Genomic DNA, 20209 nt, shown 5'->3' on the forward strand with positions numbered 1-20209 from the left:
GATCGTTGATAGAAAATGATGGACGAAAACCGGCTTGGTGTGTTGGGAGTAGCTGGCGGTCGAGTAAATAAGGATGGAGGCGTTTCACAAGTATTCGTTCAAATATTTTGCTGAATGTAGACGTTAACTGTATGGGGCGATAGGACGAGACATTCGATGGAGGCTTATTTGGTTTGGGGAACATGAGTGTTTTAGACACTTTCCAGTCGGTAGGATAGTATCCCGTTCGGAGGATAAACGTATAAATAAAGGCTAAAAGTGTAAGTAGTGCTATAGGACTTTCTTTAATGTGTCTGTAAGTGATAAAATCGAAGCCAGGTGCAGTGTTTCTTTTTCGCTGGATGACAGATGAGATTTCGGAAACTGTGATAGGACTAGTGAGAAAATGGTCGGGAAGGACATGGGTAGTGTTCGGTTGCAAAGATCTAGAGTTAAGATTCACTTGATCGACTGGATGAGGAATGCCTGTGTTGTCCGACTCGGATGGGGTGAATATTCCCTGCAGATAGTCAGCAAAGGCGTTTGCTTTATCTGTGTCTGAATGAAGTGGGGCATCATGTAGTAGGAGAGGGTATGGAGTCCTGGTGTGTTTACCACAGAGTGCATTGAAGCGCTTCCAGTACAGGGTAGGATGAGCTGTGTCGGAAAGATGATTGCAGGTTTTCACCCACTGGCGTAATTTATAAGCCGAAATGTAGTTTTGAACTGTTCTTTGGAGTTGACGATGAAGGCGGAGTGCTTCAGGATTCCGGGTGCGCAGGAATTCCCGATATGACTGGCGTGAGCGACGGACAAGAGCTAGATATTGTGGTGGGAGTTTTGGCCGGTACGGGATAGATTCAGACTGTGGAATATATAGAGAAGAAGCCTGTTGAATTGTAGTGGTGATAGTATCGACCTGGTGCGTTAGTTCGTCTTGTGTAGTTGGGGATTCGTAATCTGCCAGTGCGTTTGATATATAGGAACGATAAGATGGCCAATCAGCTTTATCATAACGTGGTGATAGACGTGGTGAAGGTAATGATGCAGGAGAAGTAAGACCGGAGTGATAAGTGAGCTTGATGGGCGCATGGTCGCTCCCTATTAAGTCCAGAACAGTTACTGTACAACGGCTGATGATAGTATTGGAAACCAATGCAATATCGGGTGAAGTATTACTGATGGGACGAGTTGGGGACGGTAGTGCAAGCAGAGTACCGCTGATATGGACCGTAATGAAGTCCGTAAAGTCATCTCGCTCTGCTTGAGAACGACTATGAAGGTTGATGTCGGCGAGTATAATGAAGTGTTTATATGATTGAGAGATGTGTGAAAAAAAGTCGTGAGGAATGGGAAGGCCGGGGCGGATGTAGATTGTTGCGAGGGTAAGAGCGATATTTTTGAAATATAAGGTAGTGATGATGTGTTCTGGGATATGTAATAGAGGACACTGGTGTGAGCGAAATGGAATTGAATGACGAAAACCTATCGCAGCACCTCCATTGGCTCTGAGTGCTGGGATGCGACTATCATGACGTAATAAGGTGTATCGAGGGATAGTGCAGGAATTAGTGGGCTTGAGAAAGGTTTCATTTAACAGAAATGCTGTAACGTTTTCTTCCATTAAGAGAGTCTCAAATACTGCTTTGTTTTTAAGAAGAGAACGGATATTTAGAAATAAGAAAATGATATCCATAGTTGCTAAAATTATACTGCTGTTTCGAGTTTGGTGGTGTGGAAGTGAACGTAGTTGTTGGAGTATGTAGCGTATAATGACACATGAAAAGTGGATTTGGCGGAAGCAATAATATGTTGGAGAACATGTTGACGTTGGAATGGATGGATATTTTGCAATGTCAGAGCAATGAATTCGAGTAGTTTGCTAACGGTAACAGGATCGTCAACTGTGTGGTTGGTAGAAACTGTCGGTTCTGCAGCCCGCAAAGGAACAACTAGCTCCGGGTGAGATTCCTGTGCTGTAGGTTTGCCTTTACATTTATAACTATATGCGGGGTGTTGATCATTGCACGTGGGGCATTTTGGAGGTTGTTGCATGTTTGGGCAAATACGAGTTTGATGAGGCCCAGAACAGTAACCGCACACAGTGGAGTTGGTGCACTGAGAAGTATGATGTGAGTTGTATACCTGACACTTCTCACACCGGAGAGGCAAAGGTGGTGAAGAACGCGATGGTTCGACACGGTGTTTACGTTTATAGATAAGTGCCCCTGCAGTGAGGAGGTTATCGATCGTGTCTTGAGATGAGGTGAGGACACGTACCATGTAAGTGGGTCCAGCATTATTTCGAATACGAATAACTTTGCTGATGGTATGTCCTTCGTATTTAAGTTCTTCATGAATCTCCTCATCACTGTAAGTTGGGTCGACTCCCCGAATCACGACGGAAAGTAGTGGAGGTCGTCTCGGTGGCGGTGCTTGTTTGCGTCGACTAGAGCTGAGTGAAGTGATGGTAGCCTGTTTGCCGAATATTTCAAATGAAGCCTTATTCCGAATTGTAGTGGCAAATTGTGGGTCTGGCGACTTGAAAATGTACCCGTTTCTGGTTTTAATTACTTCTGTTAAAGGTATGCTGGGTAGATATTTACGGAGTTGAATTGTTATGAACTTTTCGTTGCTGAACTTGGTATCGTATTGCTGAAGGAGAAATGAGTGAAGAGAGGGTTTATTTGCAATATGATTGTCCATGAGAGATGATTTATTATGATTAGCGGCGTTATCAGTGTGGCTATCGGCTGCATCCATATCCGAAGAGTCTGACGGTCTATCTCGATGCTGCTTTTTCGCCTGATGGCGAGGCTGCGTTACAGTATCAGAATATAACTGCTTGCTTCGTGGTGATCTGGACCGCGTGGAAACGTTTGATGTAGTAGAAGCAGTTGAACTGCCCGACTGGGTTCGTTGTCTAGTACCCGTATCCTTCCGCTTGACCACCTTCGTGGCCGAAGCGGAGGGAGGAAGGAAAACAGGTGGTAAGTTACCATGTCGGCCATCCACTATGGGTCCACCAGAAGCATTGGGGTCCGCCATCTTGCAGACCGGGAGAATAATAAGCCGTCACTCTCGTATATGTGATGCTGATGAAGGATGAATGAATGAATGAGATGATGAAGGTAGGACAACCCGTTTGGATAGCTGTCCAGGTGGAGCAACCCCCCTGACTCGATCCGTAGATCCGACCGCCCTTGACTGGATAAGTCTGACGAGAGGATCTCAAGAAAGAGACAGACAAGAAGCTCAGGATGTGGAAGAGGAAGGATAATTCAAAACTCGTTATCATGCACTTGACAACGCTTCAGAGCAAGCTCTGGAAAAGTATCTTTGTTTAAGAACGACAGAGCTCCAACCTGTAACTTTAGCTCTCAAACCTTTGATTTACGGTTATTTATGATTTCACGTTTATAACAAAGTCAAATATTTTTTAAAAGGTGTACTTTAAATAAATTACTTAAAGAGACCTTTTTCACAAAGTTTATCCCTTTAAATTATTGTTCAAAGTCTTTGCCTTTTAATAAGCCTTCTCCGAAATAGATGCAAATGAATTGTGCTGCCATCTTTGGAGTTCTTTTAAACTGGACGTTTATATGTTTTTGGCCAATCCTTTCGACAATGAGATCTCGGAAACTACAGGCTCTGGAAAGATGACGTTTTCATTGATCACGTCATCTAGATTTCATGTAAATTTCATGTAGATTTTCCAGTTCTAATTGAGTATTTAATAAACATGGCCACTATTTTTTATTACATTTTTAAGGGTACATTGGAAGTGTTGAAATTAAAAAAAAACTAAAGCATCACATCCTACACGTTATACATTCCAACACAGCACATTGTTATATATAGGGGTTGTATATGTCTCAGGCGTTTGTTTCATGGCCAAATAATAATGTAAAAGGAAGGATAACCATTTCTCCAGTCTAATTGTAGGATGAATCTTTAGTTTTGGAGTGTTTTGCCAAATGAACACCATATATAGTTGACATTGTAATTAATTGTGTATGTAATGTGTTTGCTTATTACATGCAAAAAGAAAGAAAACACTGGTCATACATGTATTAGAAACTCCAACAGGAAGTAGGCTCAAATCTTGGAAACGGTGCGAGATGTTGCGAAAAAATATCGAAAAAAGTCTCCCCTTTATGATACCCTTTGGCTTTTTAAAAAAAAATCAATACGTTTTTTTACTTGTATCTGCAAAGGGACATGTATAGATGTTGTGAGGAATTAGAAGGAGATTTATGCTCATATGCGAATGATGCGCTGTGTAGAGAGCGCAGGTTCAGCTAGTATTATTAAATTTGTGTTTCTGTTGAATTATCTATCATAAATGGGTGTTAATGATCTATACCGACAAACTGTAAGAGATGATTCCTCACATCAAAATAAGAGAAAAATTTCATATGGACTTATTGCGAAAAGTGCATAGTTTCAGAGCTAGGTCTGTCCAAAATCGTGAAAAAGCTAAATTTTAACAGGCCCTATTTCGAATTCCAGAAACTGTGGAGGGTGGTCCATATCAGCATGAAGGAACCCACGCATATACAATCCAAAAGTGCATATTTAATCAATTTTCAGCAGGTGTACAGGATATTCCCTACAGGTTGTAATTCTCAGATATGGTTTCAATAGAGTTTTCAGATATATCCTGATTTCAAGTAGAGTATAAACTAGGCAGGAGGTAAGCCTTAAATACAATGGACATCCAATGCTTTGGAGGGAAGTCGGAAGTGTTGGGAACTGGCAGCTCCATGTTCTTTTGTGTTCGGAATAACGTGTGATGCGATGTATTTCGTCACAGAATATGCCACGTTTTCTTCACTTATAAGCGTGAAAGAAAACATTACAGCATTTGTTTTGCCGAGTACGACAGACCGTGCTGCTGACGATGCTTAACACTTCCGACATCGCGCCAAAGGATTCCGTGTTCACTGCTATCAAGGCTTATTGTTTGCCTACATTGGATCAATCATAAAATCAGAGCGTATCTCAAAATTCGGTTGATGACATGTCTGGGAATTTCATCCTGCACGGAATACGCTGTACACCCATTGAGCATTAATGAAATATGCATTTTTGGATTGCATATGCGTGACTTCCTTTACACTGATAAGGACCACCATCCGCTGTATTTCGAATTCAAAATAGGGCCTCTTGAAATTTTGCTTCTTTGCAATTTTGGACAGCCCTAGCCCTGAAACTATGCACTTTTCGCCATAGGTCCATATGAACTTTTTGTCTTATTTTTATGTGAGGAATCACCTCTTACAGTTTGTCGGTATAGTTCATTAACACCCTGTATGTTGTTGCAGATTGAAACCACCGGACAACGACGTGTTAGAGCACACATTGTTTCCCGTAGGTTGTACCATTCTTATTAGAATACATACATTTTCTTGGGATATTTATATGCATTTGTTATAGAAATTATTATTCACTAGTGACGGAAACTGCATATAGTGCAAGGAAATTTGATTTCACTTCTGAGGGAGGGGAGGGACGTGGAAAGAGGAAAAAGTTTTGTGGCACTTTCTTCAAATCCCTGTTGTAATGCATTTCTGATTCATAAAGAACAGTGCCATTCTCTTTGAAGCAGTTCCGATTTGCTGTATTTCTGGGATGACTGGAAGGCCAATATCACCAAACTCCCAGAAATGAGAGAGAAAGTGTCTCAGTAAGCATAAGCCATATGATCCACTTCAAACAAGACTTACAAAAGCTTCACATGTGTCAGTAAGAGGAATATATCGCAGATGTGCATTCTGTAGCATCGCCCAGGAGCCTCATCGAACGCGAACAACGTGCAATACCTGCAATATTGACTGTGTAGCAATATTGGATTCTGCAATATTGGACTTTTTAGTATGAACTTTGCGAGCCACCATAAGAACAGCTTTTATCAGCACCATCATAAGAAAGTGCAATGCTAGGTATGACCTGGTGGTTCCAAGATGAACCACAACATTTGGCAACCCTGTGGATGTTGCCCCAATATATACATTATTATGATATTATTGCTTTTCTATTATTATTATGAAATATTTAGTAATACGTTTACTTTAGTAAAAATATAACAGCAGTCATTGCTCAGTGGTTTCAGATTGAAACCACGACATTTGGCAACACTGTAATTATTGCTCCAAAATGTGATTATTTCTTTTAGTATAATAATAAACATATATTTCATAATAGGTTTTCTTTCTCTTCATAAATTCATTCCTTGGCCCTTGAGTAAATATGATTTTACAGCTGTTAATGGTTCAGGCTGTCCGCTTTAGCACACTTCTATAGTAAACTAAGCAAGTACTATCAAAGAACTAAACGCTCTAACATGTGATTAGGATATTGATGAATGTAACGAAGTGTCACTGGTGGATTATTAGTATGTGGTGGAATCTGAGGCGAAGAAGGATGTATCTTTGGTGGAACCAGTCATTGATGGTGAAAAATTGCGGGATAAATCATTTGAAGAAGAGTTAGCAGAGAGATATATACAGTGGCGTATTTAGGGGGGTGGCTTCCGGGCTTAAGCCTCCCCCCCCTGAAATCTTACTTAGTATAGTAAAGTAAATGAAATATCTTGCAGAATTTTCACATTTCCAGGCAAAGCCCTCCCCGAAAGTTAGCAAAGCCCCTCCCGAAATAAAATCGTAAATACGCCACTGGATATATAAGTTGAAACATAAACAATTAGGTTTACCTAGAGAGTGCAACGTAATAGAAGGAGGCAATAACAGTAAATGAAGATCCAATTCGGCACAGATATGAGACAAATGCTAATAAAATATATTCTTATAATGAGTATGAATTCTTAGGTCTACATCATATCAAATAACAACATAATCAAAAGAATTTTGTTACGGATACCCCAACCACTAAGTTCTTCTGATAGAAAAAAACATAGGTGACACCTCAGGCATTTTTCACACAATTTGTTAGGTCTTCAATTGGAAAACTTGGTATAAGAAATAAGTTATGATCTTTATTTAAAGTAGGAGTATGTTATGATTAAAAGTAGAAGTAAAGTTTTGAAAAAGCTCACTATTTAGGACGACATTCCTTTGCAAACGAGCTAGAACGTTTTGAGCAAACCTACGAATTTGTTAAAAGAAGGCATCTACCTGGATACGTTAAAAAAAGTTTATATCCTATTGATTTGACAATGCTGCTGTCACCTGTGTGTCAGCTGAGGCAGAATCATAAAAAAAAGATGCCAGAGTGTTATGTTTATGCTAGAGGAATGTCGCTGAAAATGAACCATTATTATGAAAGATTCATCATGGATTTTTATTCACGTACTGTTTCGTAGAACTGAGTTGTGAAACAGTATCAAGAAGATGACATAACAATTGAAGGGACCACAGCTAAAGATAGCGTGTCCAGTTAAACACAAAGAAGGCCCACGAAGAAATATTCACCAATAAAAGAGTCCGTTTACGATCATTAGCGAAGATATCACCTGAGATGCTTTGTAGAATTCGTCGACTGACTACTCAAGGCAATCCACCACCCTAACGTGACATATCCCAAGAGGTTAAATGTATTACAGCCCACTTTCTTCCATGTTATTCGTTAGCATCTTGGCCTGCGATGCATACATAAGAGGCTAAATTACAACTAGCTCCTGCGCCACAATTTTGAACTAAAAAATGTACGAAAAACACTTCGCAGCTTAAAATGGAGAATGGATGTCACACTAGATTTTATAAAGATAACCAAGAAAGTTCTGTCGCCTTTTATGGAGCTCTGTGTTCCATTGGCCCTCATACCGTGAGTTGAATGCGAATGGAGATAAGGCGAAGGTGAGTTGTTGGTGTGGGTTGTGGCATACTACCTGGTTGTGGAAGTTGAATTATACCGTGAACTTGCGTAAGGAGAGAGTGAACATGGGAAAGCCACAGAGCGTTATAAGGACGTGCATGCTGTACGAGTTCAAACTGGAATCAAATAACGCTGCAGTATGGCAAAAGATATGCCAGGGCAGGATGTTGTGACTACGTGGACAGTGCAGCGGTGGCTTAACAACATTAAGGGCGGTGAAAAACAGTCGAAGGCGCACCACATGCCGAAAGACCAACACAGTTTTCATATGTCCAAAAGAAGAACTTAAGGCAGCAATTGAGGCGAACAGTGGCCAGACACGTGAGGAAGTGCGATTACATTCAGTGTGAGTGAAGAAACCATTTGGCAGGACCTCCATCAACTTGCAAAGCACTACAAGTTGGTTCGATTGGTCCCACATGATTTGACTCCGAGCTAGAAGGCAACGCGAGCAGACACATGTTTCTTTGCTCTCTCATCAAATGAAGGAGCCATTTTTGAATAGGATATTGGCATCTGATGAAAAGTGGGTCCTGAACGAAGCTCCACGGCGCCGTCATCATTGGTTAGCATCCCATGAACCGGTTCTAAAACCGCCTAAACCAGCACTGCACCAGAATAACTTCCTCCTGTGAGTTTGGTGAGTTATTCGCAGCAACGTGCATCGGGAACTGCTATCAGCTGGTCAGAGCAGCAATGCGACTGAGTACTGTCAGCAGTTGAGCCATGTTCAAGAAATCTCAGAACTCTGGAGCCAGCACCTGAGAATCGCAAAGGGATCATCTGTTACAGGACAACGCTAAGCCCCACGTGGCTAGGATGACAGGGAACACCATTCTACGCTTTGGATGGAAAACTATTACATCCGCATACTCCCCAGACATTGCGCCTCCTGATTATCGCCTGTTCCATTCCTTGGACAATCACCTTAGAGGACGCCACTTTAAATCCCTAGTAGAGGTGCAAAATGTATTTGATAACTTCTTCGCTTCACGGCCCACCAATCTCTGCCGCGGTGGAATACATGGCGTTCCAGAACGTTTACAGGTCATCGATGCTGATGGGGACTATTTTTGATCTTCTAGATACGTCTTAGCTGACATATCGATGTTCGAAGATGGTGGATGAAAAAGTGATAGAACTTTCTTGCTTCCTTTATATACATTGCTTAATGGTAACATTCCCATAATTACTTTCCGTGCCATCTCTTGAGAGGGACTTACCGACTTCTACTGTCATGTCATTGCCTACTAGAACGTTTTCTGCTGGGAATTATGATTGTCGTCGATTAGAGTTACGAGGGAGAGTCGGAAGTGTTTAAGGGTTTGACAAAAATATCAAGGTGAGTGCTGTCTACTTACAGGAATCCATCATGATCCCAATCGATTACTCTTTTTGTGGTTCCAACATATATGGATGAACATGAACGAAGCCTCCAATCTTATCCATCTGGTTTTATCATGGCACAAAGCAGGAAACGTGATTTTTTGTGATACTTCTGTGAAAAGTTCTTGTTTCAACGCAAGGGACTTTTGCACATTTTGACTACTAACGACATTTACAAGATCGCCCTCATTGTCCTATGGAAGATCTACAGGGAGTAATGAAATCATAGGAGCCTCACAAAGTGCAACCGATTGAGGGAGCATGGCTTTTCAAAGGATATGAATACATTGAAAATCTCATGATTATAACCCGATTAACTTTTAGTACGTATGTTAGACCGAAAAAATAGTTCGGTTCTAACACTTAAAATGAATCTCTGTACAGATTTTCATTATTTCTTTATTATTAGCAAAATAAGTTTTGTGTAAAATGGTGTAAGATTTACTTCTAATGTGAGAAAACAACCAAAATTAAAAGAATACTATCAAATATAACGAAGAAATTTGAAGACATTCAAAAATGACTAAAATCAAGTTACACAAACAATGATGATGTAAGAATGAACATCTATGATCTATTAACAAATATATTAACGATTTTAATTCTTATTTTAGCGTTGCCAAATGGAGTAATAACAACTGTAACTATACATATTCATCAATAGACTGTTAATGCTTTCACCTATCAACAGGCCGGTAGCCAGCCCAAAAATTTAAGGGGGGGCTGAAGTTAGAGGAGGCCGATCCAAAAATATTATAGTTCATCACCATATTATAGTTCATTTGCAAGCCTACCGTGAAAATTTTAGGGGGGGCGCAAAAATTTAGGGGGGCGTCCCCCTGGACCCTAGATTTAATCTTCATTCTAAAGGTAATTTGAGGAAAGATAGTGAAATTCCTCGTAGTTAAATTTATAACAGAACTTTTCCTTTCAACGTGGAAGTTATCCATGTCAATTCTACACATCTAAACACAGAATTTAAAACGGCTTAAAGGTAACAGTGTTAACAGTAGAATAATACGGACAAAGTTACAACCAATTAGAGGCATACGTTATCGCAGCAATGATAATTCATCTACATACAAACTCCGTACAAATGTATACATCTTTAACTGTTAACACCTGTTTGTATTACTGCTAAACTTAATTATGAATTACAAGTTTAATATATGTTACAGTGACACTTGTACTGCTAACCTCTGTCTCACACTACATCGTATAGCCGACTTCTGTGAAGATATTGCAAACTTTCTTAAACTATAGTCGAAGAAAGAAAACTTAAGCTCTATTATGCCCTATGAGTCTTTCTTGTCTAAAACGCACTAAATCATGCGTTTTAATCTTGTCACAGAACCGTGTAGTATCAAGCGTGTATAAGATCGTGTTTCAAATGCATGTGTCCACTGATTTTGAACTTCAGCGGCATTTTCAAACTCAAAATATCACCAAAAAAAAAAAAGGACTTCCGCTCCTCAAACATTCAAGCGTGCAACGGCTACTTTGTTTCACAATTATACGCCATAAGTCACATGTTAGAGTCATGATAGCACCGGCATTTGTTGAGTAAATGCCATACTACATATTTTAATAATAAATAAACTGAAATTTTAAAAGAATACGCAGATACCATCTGTTACATTAAGTATTCATTTTATTTTATTTATTTATTTATACATATTTCTGTGTATTATCTGCATCTGTGGCCTTAACCACTTCACGTATGAGGGATGACGTCCCTCGCCGAGCGCACTAGCCGAGGAAGGGGACAGGAAGGAAGCGATCTGGGATCTGTATGTTAAGTATTTTCCCATCATTTGCCTGGTATGAATGGGAAAAACCCAGAAATATCTCACTCATGATCCCTAGTCTGAAAAGCTGTTATACCTTTCCGACTAAGTTTCCGCACCGGGAATAGTACCTGAGATTTCTCGCACCAAAGATGAGACTGTTAGCAACTACGATAGATATTCATTTTTGGAAGGAACTGTACATAAATGCATTATCATTATCATTATTAGTAGCAGTAATAATAATAATAATAATAATAATAATAATAATAATAATAATAATAATAATAATAATAATAATAATAATAATAATAATACGATAATAAGAGTCCTAGTAGAAATAACTGGTCAAATGTAGATAATTTTGTGTTATTATCCGGAGTTCAGAAAGCTCGGATTTGGTCTATAATACGTGTAATACTATAAGAGATAATCGAATAAGACAAATCTACACATTATCGAGATATGCACTAGAAACATTGCTAAAAGGCGTAAATGGAAGCTTATTTATGATACTTACGTTTACTGAAATGCCTGTAACATTAAACAGCTGTATTTTTGGAGTGTAATTAGGCATAAACCTGAAGAACTCATGCTCATCCTTGTACCACTTTACGGAATATAAAGTCAGATTTCCTAGTTGGAATGTACAGCTAAGTGTGGCAGATCCTCGGAAGTGCGCTTGAGGCGGAACGTGCACTTGGATATTAAATGTCCAGATCGCTGCAAAAAGACAAAAGAGAGAAATGTTCACTTACTTAAATTATTACTAAGGGTCTAGCTTCTTAACACTATAGTTATATTTAGTGTTATATTTAAGGACTATATATTGACAATATAAGAAAATATCTGTATACTGAAGCCCTTAATGTCTCATATACCATTTCGTCCTTCATTTGACTTTCTTCCTGAAAAGTCAGACACTATACATCTTACGAGTTCAGCCAAACCCATCTGATCGAGACCAAACTTTGTATGGTTGTAGACGATGACCTACTAGATAAGTATATATAATACTATGATTTGTAAGTTTGCAGTTCCTGCGTCAATTGCCCTCCTCGCTGTGTTAAAATAAGAAAACTTAGTAATACTTTCCGTGAGTCAGTCACTTTTTACAATTACTAAGAAAAGAAAATATAATGAAAAATCAGAAAATATTAAGTAACCTTACTATTGTGGGCTGAATCTTATTTAAATATTATGAAGTGTCAATGTTCATCTCAGCAATGTGGAGAAGTAACTATAATTGTACTTGACTTTTGGTAATAAAATTATCTTGTGATTCACATTTTGTGTGTGTGTGTGTGTGTGTGTGTGTGTGTGTGTGTGTGTGTGTGTGTGTGTGTGTATGTATTATGTTCCATCGGAAGTTGAAAAAAAAATAGCCCTCGTATAATGAAGAAAACTTATAATGGATTATATGCTTGATACTATAATATTTTTCTTCTTACTGGTAATATGGCGGACTGTTAAAAAAATCGTATATATTTTAAAATCATGTTATATATGCGATACACTTTCCAATTGAGGTTTGGATATGGGTTCAACGTCTAGCACTGTCATTCAGCAATAAAAGCAGATTTCGTTAGTGTTGATTGATGCGGTGCGATGCAATCAATTGAGAAAGTGCAGCGATGATGAAAACAAATTAAATTTTATGTATTAGATATCGTTTGTACAGTATGAACCAGTATGAAAATATTGGTGGTGCCATCTAGCGACAAACCGATTTACTATGATTTTGTCACGCCATTCGAACAAATAATCTCACTGGGAGTTCAAAGAACAAATCTAATTGGCTCATTTTTATAATGGACATCTTTTCCGTATATTTTAGTTGTTCTAATCAGGTTGACATAACAGAGTAAACAATATACATTTCAGTTGAAAATAACATTTATTTTCCAAATATGTCATCGTGGAACTTCTATTAAACCTGACAGACATAGAAACTTTGAAATAATACATTTGTTGCTGTTACAGCTGTTAACAATGTTATTGTTTATTATTAATGCCGATTAACTACTTATATTTACATTTTCTAAGCGAATTCAAAATAACGAAATCTATTGTAATCATATTGCGGTAATCTGTATATTCTAACATTTTCCCTACCTATTGGGAATAATATGGATGTTTAGATTATAAAACGCAACTCCTTTGTTTTGTAACCGAATGGGTGCTCATCAGATAAAAGCAATTTCTGCTTCATCTTAATTTTGCACAACTTGTGATAATATTTTCCTTTGTCTCATTTCTTCAACGTTATTTCAGAAAATATATAAATATACAATATCTACACACAATTTCATTTGCTTCGGTCCATCCCTTTCCGCGCTATTACACTAAAATTTGCTGTTTTCGGAGGGAACCCAGGCCGCAACACTGTTTTCTCGCACAAATTAAAACACGTTTAATTTATTGTTTTGCAAATTGTCCCTATACGAAGTTTCGCTGCAATTCTACATATTCTTTAGAAACTTCTGACGTATACTTAGTTGCACTTTTTATATTTCATAATCAACGCTTTAGAAGGCCCGTGTCCCACCCAACCGTTTTCTCAAGGAAAATACGAAACCCGTATTCTCCCATTTTATGTGTACAATATCTGTGCACAATTTCATTCACTTCGGTTCACTTCTTCTGGCCTTTAAATAACACTAGTTAACAAATTTAAACTTTTTGTTTGTTACATGAGAAAAATCACCTGATCATAAAGGAACTTTTTGCGCTGAATTCGAATATGCACTCGGTTTCTCTCCATCACGTACAGTTTTCCCGTAACAGAGGGATTTTCGGGAAATTCCCTCAAAAATTTCCCTTTTTCAGATATTTTATTCCCCTAGCTCCTGTCCCCTTACATATAGTAACATAGAAATTATACCTAAGTATACCTTGATTTATATTTAATAAACCCTAAAAGTTTCGTAAAAATCGCTTTGTTCTTTCTAGAGAAATAAATATATTTCTATGTATACTGTGTGCACTGTTTATTGCACCTGATAGTAATGCTTTCAGATCTCCTGAGTTGGGGTAAAAACGATTTGCTTTATTACTACAAACACAGACATAAAAATGAATATTTACAATAGTCAACAACACACTTGTATTGCTCTCTGTAAATTAGAAACGTGTATAAAAATAGAATGTACTTCCAACGTATATTTTTTTTAAACGTACAGTATATGTATATCTTAATACATATATATACAATTCTCCAAGTTTTTTCGTTTTGTCCTGACCTAGTCCGTGATTTGCACCTGACAAAACAAGAGGCGGAACTTCTGGGATCAAGGCTCCAGCAGTGGAACTTATTGGATGCAGAAACGAACATATCAGTGTACAGGAAAAGGCATGTTCAATTTTCAAGCTATTTCTCAATGCAAGATAATGTGTGCGTATGTACGGATATAAATGGGTTGATGGCGGAGCTAGGAATTCCTTACGTTCCAGAAGAATGGAGGTTATTTATCGACGCGTCAAAGGTCAGGCTTAAAGCTGTCCTTTTACATAATGGAAATAAAAAACCTTCTATACCACTTGCGCACTCAGTGAAGATTAAGGAATCCTATGACACCATGTCAACTTTGCTAAATCTTATAAATTACAAGGACCATTGTTGGCAAATATGTTGTGATCTCAAGGTAGTTGGTATTTTATTAGGACTGCAGTGCGGTTACACGAAGTACCAATGTTTTTTATGTTTATGGGATAGCCGAGCTGATGATAAACATTATGAAGTGAAGGAATGGGAACCTAGAGTGAATTACGTACCTGGAGAATGCAACGTCAAATACGCTCCTTTGGTAGATTCTAATAAGATATTACTACCGCCACTTCATAACAAGTTAGGACTTATGAAAAACTTTGTCAAAGCCATGGACACATCTGGTGAAGGTTTCAAGTATTTGCGAGATAAGTTCCCTAACCTGAGTGATGCTAAGATTTCAGCGGGAGTGTTTATTGGTCCCCAAATTAGGAAATTAATGCTTGATGATAGCTTTGACAGCAAGTTAAACAGTGCTGAGCTAGCTGCCTGGACAGCATTTAAGTGTGTTGTGCGCAACTTTCTGGGCAATAACAAAGCTGAGAGTTACACAGAAATCGTACAGGACATGATACAGAAATACAAAGAGTTGGGTTGTAGGATGTCTTTAAAAATCCACTTTTTGCACTCCCACCTCAGCTTCTTTCCTGCTAACCTAGGTGCTCTCAGCGACGAACAGGGGGAAAGATTCCACCAAGATATAATGGCAATGGAGAAAAGGTACCAGGGACGATGGGATCCTTCAATGATGGGGGACTATTGTTGGGGTCTTGTTAGAGAATGCAACATTTCTTACAAAAGAAGGAAGTAGTAACTCAATGGAAGTTTTTGTAACTCAATGGAAGTTTCATATATTGTGATAGTTTTGATTGTCTTTTCATGACCTTTTGGTACATTTGTAATATTGTTTATTGTAAATTGTCACACTTGTAAATTATATTGTATTATATTTTATATATGTGTTTGTGGTAATAAAGCAAAACGTTTTACCTCAACTTAAGAGATCTGAAAGCATTACTATAAGGTGCAATAAACAGTACACACAGTATACATACAAACATATTTATTTCTCTAGAAAGAATAAAGCGATTATTACGAAACTTGGAGGGTTTGTTAAATGTGAATCAAAGTATACTTAGGTATAATTTCTATGTTAGTATATACAAGGGGACAAGATCTTGGGTTGTAAAATAAACGAAAAGGGAAATTTTTGAGGGATTTTCCCGAAAATCCCTCTGTTACGGGAAAATCGTACGTGATGGAGAAAACCGAGTGCATATTCGAATTCAGCGCAAAAAGTTCCTTTAAGAACATGTATTTCCTTTTATGTGACAAAACCTTTGTTAACTAGTGTAATTCAAGTAAAAACATGTACTTAATATTTTGTGGTCTTTTCAAGTGTTGATGTTGTGTTTACATTATTCACTTTTCCCACTCTCTTCGTTTTCCCCCTTATAAACAAAAATATTACTTAGTTATGTCGAAAGCAAACTAAGATTAACAAGTACCATAACTTACAACAACTTTTCATTAAAAAATTCAATGTAGGATGTTTCGATTTATATTCCAATAGGCTGAGTTTTTAAACAAATAAAGTTTCTATTCAAAATGTTTTAAAAGAATTAACCAACACTAAAAATATGCTATACTGTACACTTTAAAAAATGATAAAATATTTTCAGATATGACTATATTATTGTAACATATAACCCTTCCTTTTTCTTCCTATTTTTATCTTCCCTTATATGAGAAATATCAAAGACTATTGAAATACGTCTTTAATTAGTTTAAATGTGAAGTCCAAATAATAAGTTTAATGTCTTTAACCATAATAGATTCCGAGATACGGACATTTGAATATAATAATTGCCGATCGCATCCGCCCTTCCACGAAGAAATTTACAAAATTCCTTCCTTCGTGCAATGTTCTGTCTAGGTCGCAAATCATATGTAGTGTTCAAATTTGAATTCAAAGAGGTTTGGCCCGGCTGTTGATCAGCCAGTCACTCAGCATTTTTTCTTTTACATGTAGAGATATCATTTCAATCATAGCCCAGAATCTGCTGACATTCATAGACAAAAAAAAAGTACAACATAAGTTTCTTGAAAACTCTTACAATTTATTTACAGTATTATTAAAACTCAAAGTAATTTATCTCTAGTCTAGACAAGATCAAGAAAAGTCCAAGAACTGTAGCCAACCGAATATACGCGGAACTAAAGGAAAAGACAAACGAGTTGGCTATCGAAATTCAATATGGCAATAACCGACCTCATATTGTCAACCACATGAAAATCTCCTTATGAAGATATAAAGAAACATCTCCGGAATGTTAGAAGGTTATTTGAATTTCATTTGTCTATAAAGGCGGATCCATTTTCTCGATACTGGAAAAGAATATTAAATTTATATATTTTCTTCGAGAGAGAAAAAAAAGACTAGATTACTTTAAGAATTATTAAATTTTTATATACTGAATATTTACCCAAAAAATGTGTTGACAGATTTCGATTTTCATCTAGAACTACAAAGGATGAATTTCATGGAAAATATTTCTGTGGTTGCCATATTTATTGCAAGATTCTAAGGAAAAATTACTATTGTATAGAGAATGCTTATCGCGCAATGTTTAATAGACTGTTTTTTCTGATTTATTCAAACTGAAGAAAAGTAAATGTTTTGGTATTTATTCGCCTGATCAGATTCAAAAGTTGATAACTACAGTGAAAGAAGCTAGGGATAGCTAGAAATGGTATCTTTAATATGAATTCGGCGTCACAAGAATACATTTCATCTCCTTCCTTATACTTTTATTTCAACCGGAAGTGATAGAAATCTACCATTTCCTGTTTTAATTCATTCGCAATAGAGCAAATGTTGTAAAATGTAACAAGAAACGATTTTTTAGATATAGATTCAGTATTTCATCAATATACAAATGGTGATCAGAAAAATGGAAACGCCTGAACGAAATTCCAACTTACCAGATTAATATGGTGTCGGACCACCTTTCGACTTCAGAACAGCCTTGACGCGACGTGGGATGGAGACATAGAGGTCGTGAATGGTAGCAAGTGGAATTTTACACCAGGGCATCGGCCAGTTCTGTGAGAGAGGATGGAGGTGGAAATCGTCGCCGGAATCGTGTTTCCAAGACGGATCATATATGTTCAATTATGTTGAGATCTGGGGATTGGGCGAGCCAGGGGAGGTGTTGAACTTCATCCCGATGTTCCTCAAACCACGCTGCAACAACGCCAGCTGTGTGAATGGGTGCATTATGATCCTGGAAGATGGCGTCATTGTCCGGGAACAACATCCGGACCATAGGATGCAAGTGGTCTCTTAAAATTGCGACATAATCGTTGGCAGTGATTCGTCCGCTAAGTGTGACCACAGGACCCAATGAAAACCATGATATTGCGGCCCACAGCATCACCGAGCCGCCGCCATGTTTCACAGTTGGGCGGAGGCACTGCAGATCATAAGCTTCTTTGGGCGTTCTCCACATATAAACACGGCCCGTGGTTGGGAATGGGGTGAAGGATGACTCATCCGACCATATCACACGTTTCCAGTCCTCAACGGTCCAAGTTGCATGGTCGCGGCACCATTTGCGGCGTGCGAAAGCGTTATGGTCCCTGATGAGCGGTTTGGCCCGTGCAACACGACCCCGTAAGTTTATCTCATGTAATTCGCGGCGGACTGTGATTGTCGAAACAGGGTGGGGGAGGTGCTGATTGAGTTCCTCCGTCACTTGCTCGGCAGTAGCACGACGGTTCTGCGTGACAATGCGCTTTAATACCCGGCGTCACCTGTCACTCATGATTTTCTTCCGCCCACTGTTCCACTTCCCCGATGTGGTTTTCCCGTGTGTTGTGTAGGCCGTCATCAACTTCGACACTGTCCCAGGCGACACACCTAACACAGTAGCCACTGCCGTCACACTGACTCCACATAACCGCGCACCAACAATTTGCCCTCTTTGAAAATCTGAGAGGTCTCCCATTTTACACTACCTCCGTCTGCTGCAGCCACTGGACACTGCTGTTTCACTGTGCCTGACGTAGTATGGAGACCGACCTAACACACCACCACCAGCGGTCCGGCGCTGCGGGCGCCACGACACCACTGCCAACCCGTACATCTGACGTGTTGCCAACTACAAGTGTTTCCATTTTTCTGATCACCATCTGTAGCTCTTCTTTGTTCTTATCATTCTACTAAAACCAGAAGTAGTTGAAACCCATTCTAACTTCTGGTACTAATATTGACTAAGAGCGGTAATTAGAGAGAAATATTTTTCTCTGATATGAATTCTTTGTCCCACGAACGGTTTCAATTTATCTATTGTAACCAGAAGTGGTAAAAATCTACAATTTACGGTTTTAACATTGATCACTTTAAAAGAAGAAAAGTAAGAGGGAGCGTGTATATATAGTTCTGGTCTCTAAGCTACCACGTGACTAAACTGTTCGCTTACGCACCGTTGCGTTGGATTCCCGAATGGGAGTTCATGTGGTTCAAATCCCGTGGTAAGCTGTAGGTCCACACTTCACATATCCTAGCTGCTGAAAGGAATGATTATTCTGAAAATTTGATTTGATTTGACTTTCGGTTTTAACGTCTCTTTCAGTTAGCGAGGCTATATGATACGTGGTCCTACAGATTGACGTGAAATCCAAACCACATGAGCTCTCGTAAGGAATAGATCCCCATGCCAAAGGAGCGTACGCTAACGCTTAACTAAAAATCTAGTCTAATCTAATAACTCTATTGAAACAGAAAATAATACAAGCCTATTCTAACATTGAATTCCAAGATTAATATCTCTATATATAGCCAAATCAGTAATAGATATTAATTAAACGATTATCTTGATGTGGTTAAGGTTAAGTTTTTTTCGCTATCAAATCCAGAAGTTGTAAAAAACTATATCAATTCCTTCTTTAATATTGGATGTTCGTAGATAAATAGCGAGAAAGATGTATAAGTTTTATTACATAGATTCAGCATTCCCATAGTAGACTCCGTTTTACCTATCATGGATTATTGATGCTGGAAATTTTAAATTACTTACCATCATGGATTATTGATGCTGGAACTTTTAAATTACTTACCATCTGGTTAGAATATTAGATGTTATAGTCTGAATGTCTACCACGATTTCACAACGTAAACCGAATTTCCTTATATATATATATATATATATATATATATATATATATATATATATATATATATATATATATATATATATATATATATAACATTGCAAGCATTGACGTGAAAAAAAAAATATGTCAGTTCCAGATCATGGTAGAAAATTGTTACAAATACATCTGCTCTAATCGACTAATCTACTACTACTATAATAATTGTGTCTGATTTTAATAGTGTCTTCTTATTTCACAAACTCGAAAACAAGTAGTGCTCTTAAACATAATGTACTTTCAACATGTTTACTAGATCAAAAGATCCAATATATTTCAGGCAAAATTTATTTTGAAGGAATTATATCTGGAGAACTACATCTAGTGTAGCCAAACCCAAACTATCACTTAACTCAGTATGACGTGTTTATTCTGTAGAAAATGCGAGAACTCGATTTAGGGGCAGTTCAAAAATTTTGTGACCCATGATCTAAAAAAAAATTACTATTGGCGAAAATTG

The 20209-nt window shown here is 38.0% G+C and overlaps 1 protein-coding gene across 1 annotated transcript in view; it reads right to left on the reverse strand.

The window, feature by feature from the left end:
* The window catches only part of LOC145668418 (uncharacterized), a 268390-nt gene that overhangs the window by 91276 nt on the left and 156905 nt on the right, over positions 1 to 20209 (reverse strand). The window contains exon 2 of the mRNA XM_081736231.1: positions 11509 to 11711. Within this exon, the coding sequence (XP_081592357.1) occupies positions 11509 to 11711 (203 nt within the window). The remainder of the gene's footprint in view (positions 1 to 11508; positions 11712 to 20209) is intronic.

Source organism: Thermobia domestica, chromosome 13 (genome assembly GCF_964235325.1).
Source record: "Thermobia domestica chromosome 13, izTheDome1.hap1.1, whole genome shotgun sequence".
Classification (NCBI taxonomy): Eukaryota; Metazoa; Arthropoda; class Insecta; order Zygentoma; family Lepismatidae; genus Thermobia; species Thermobia domestica.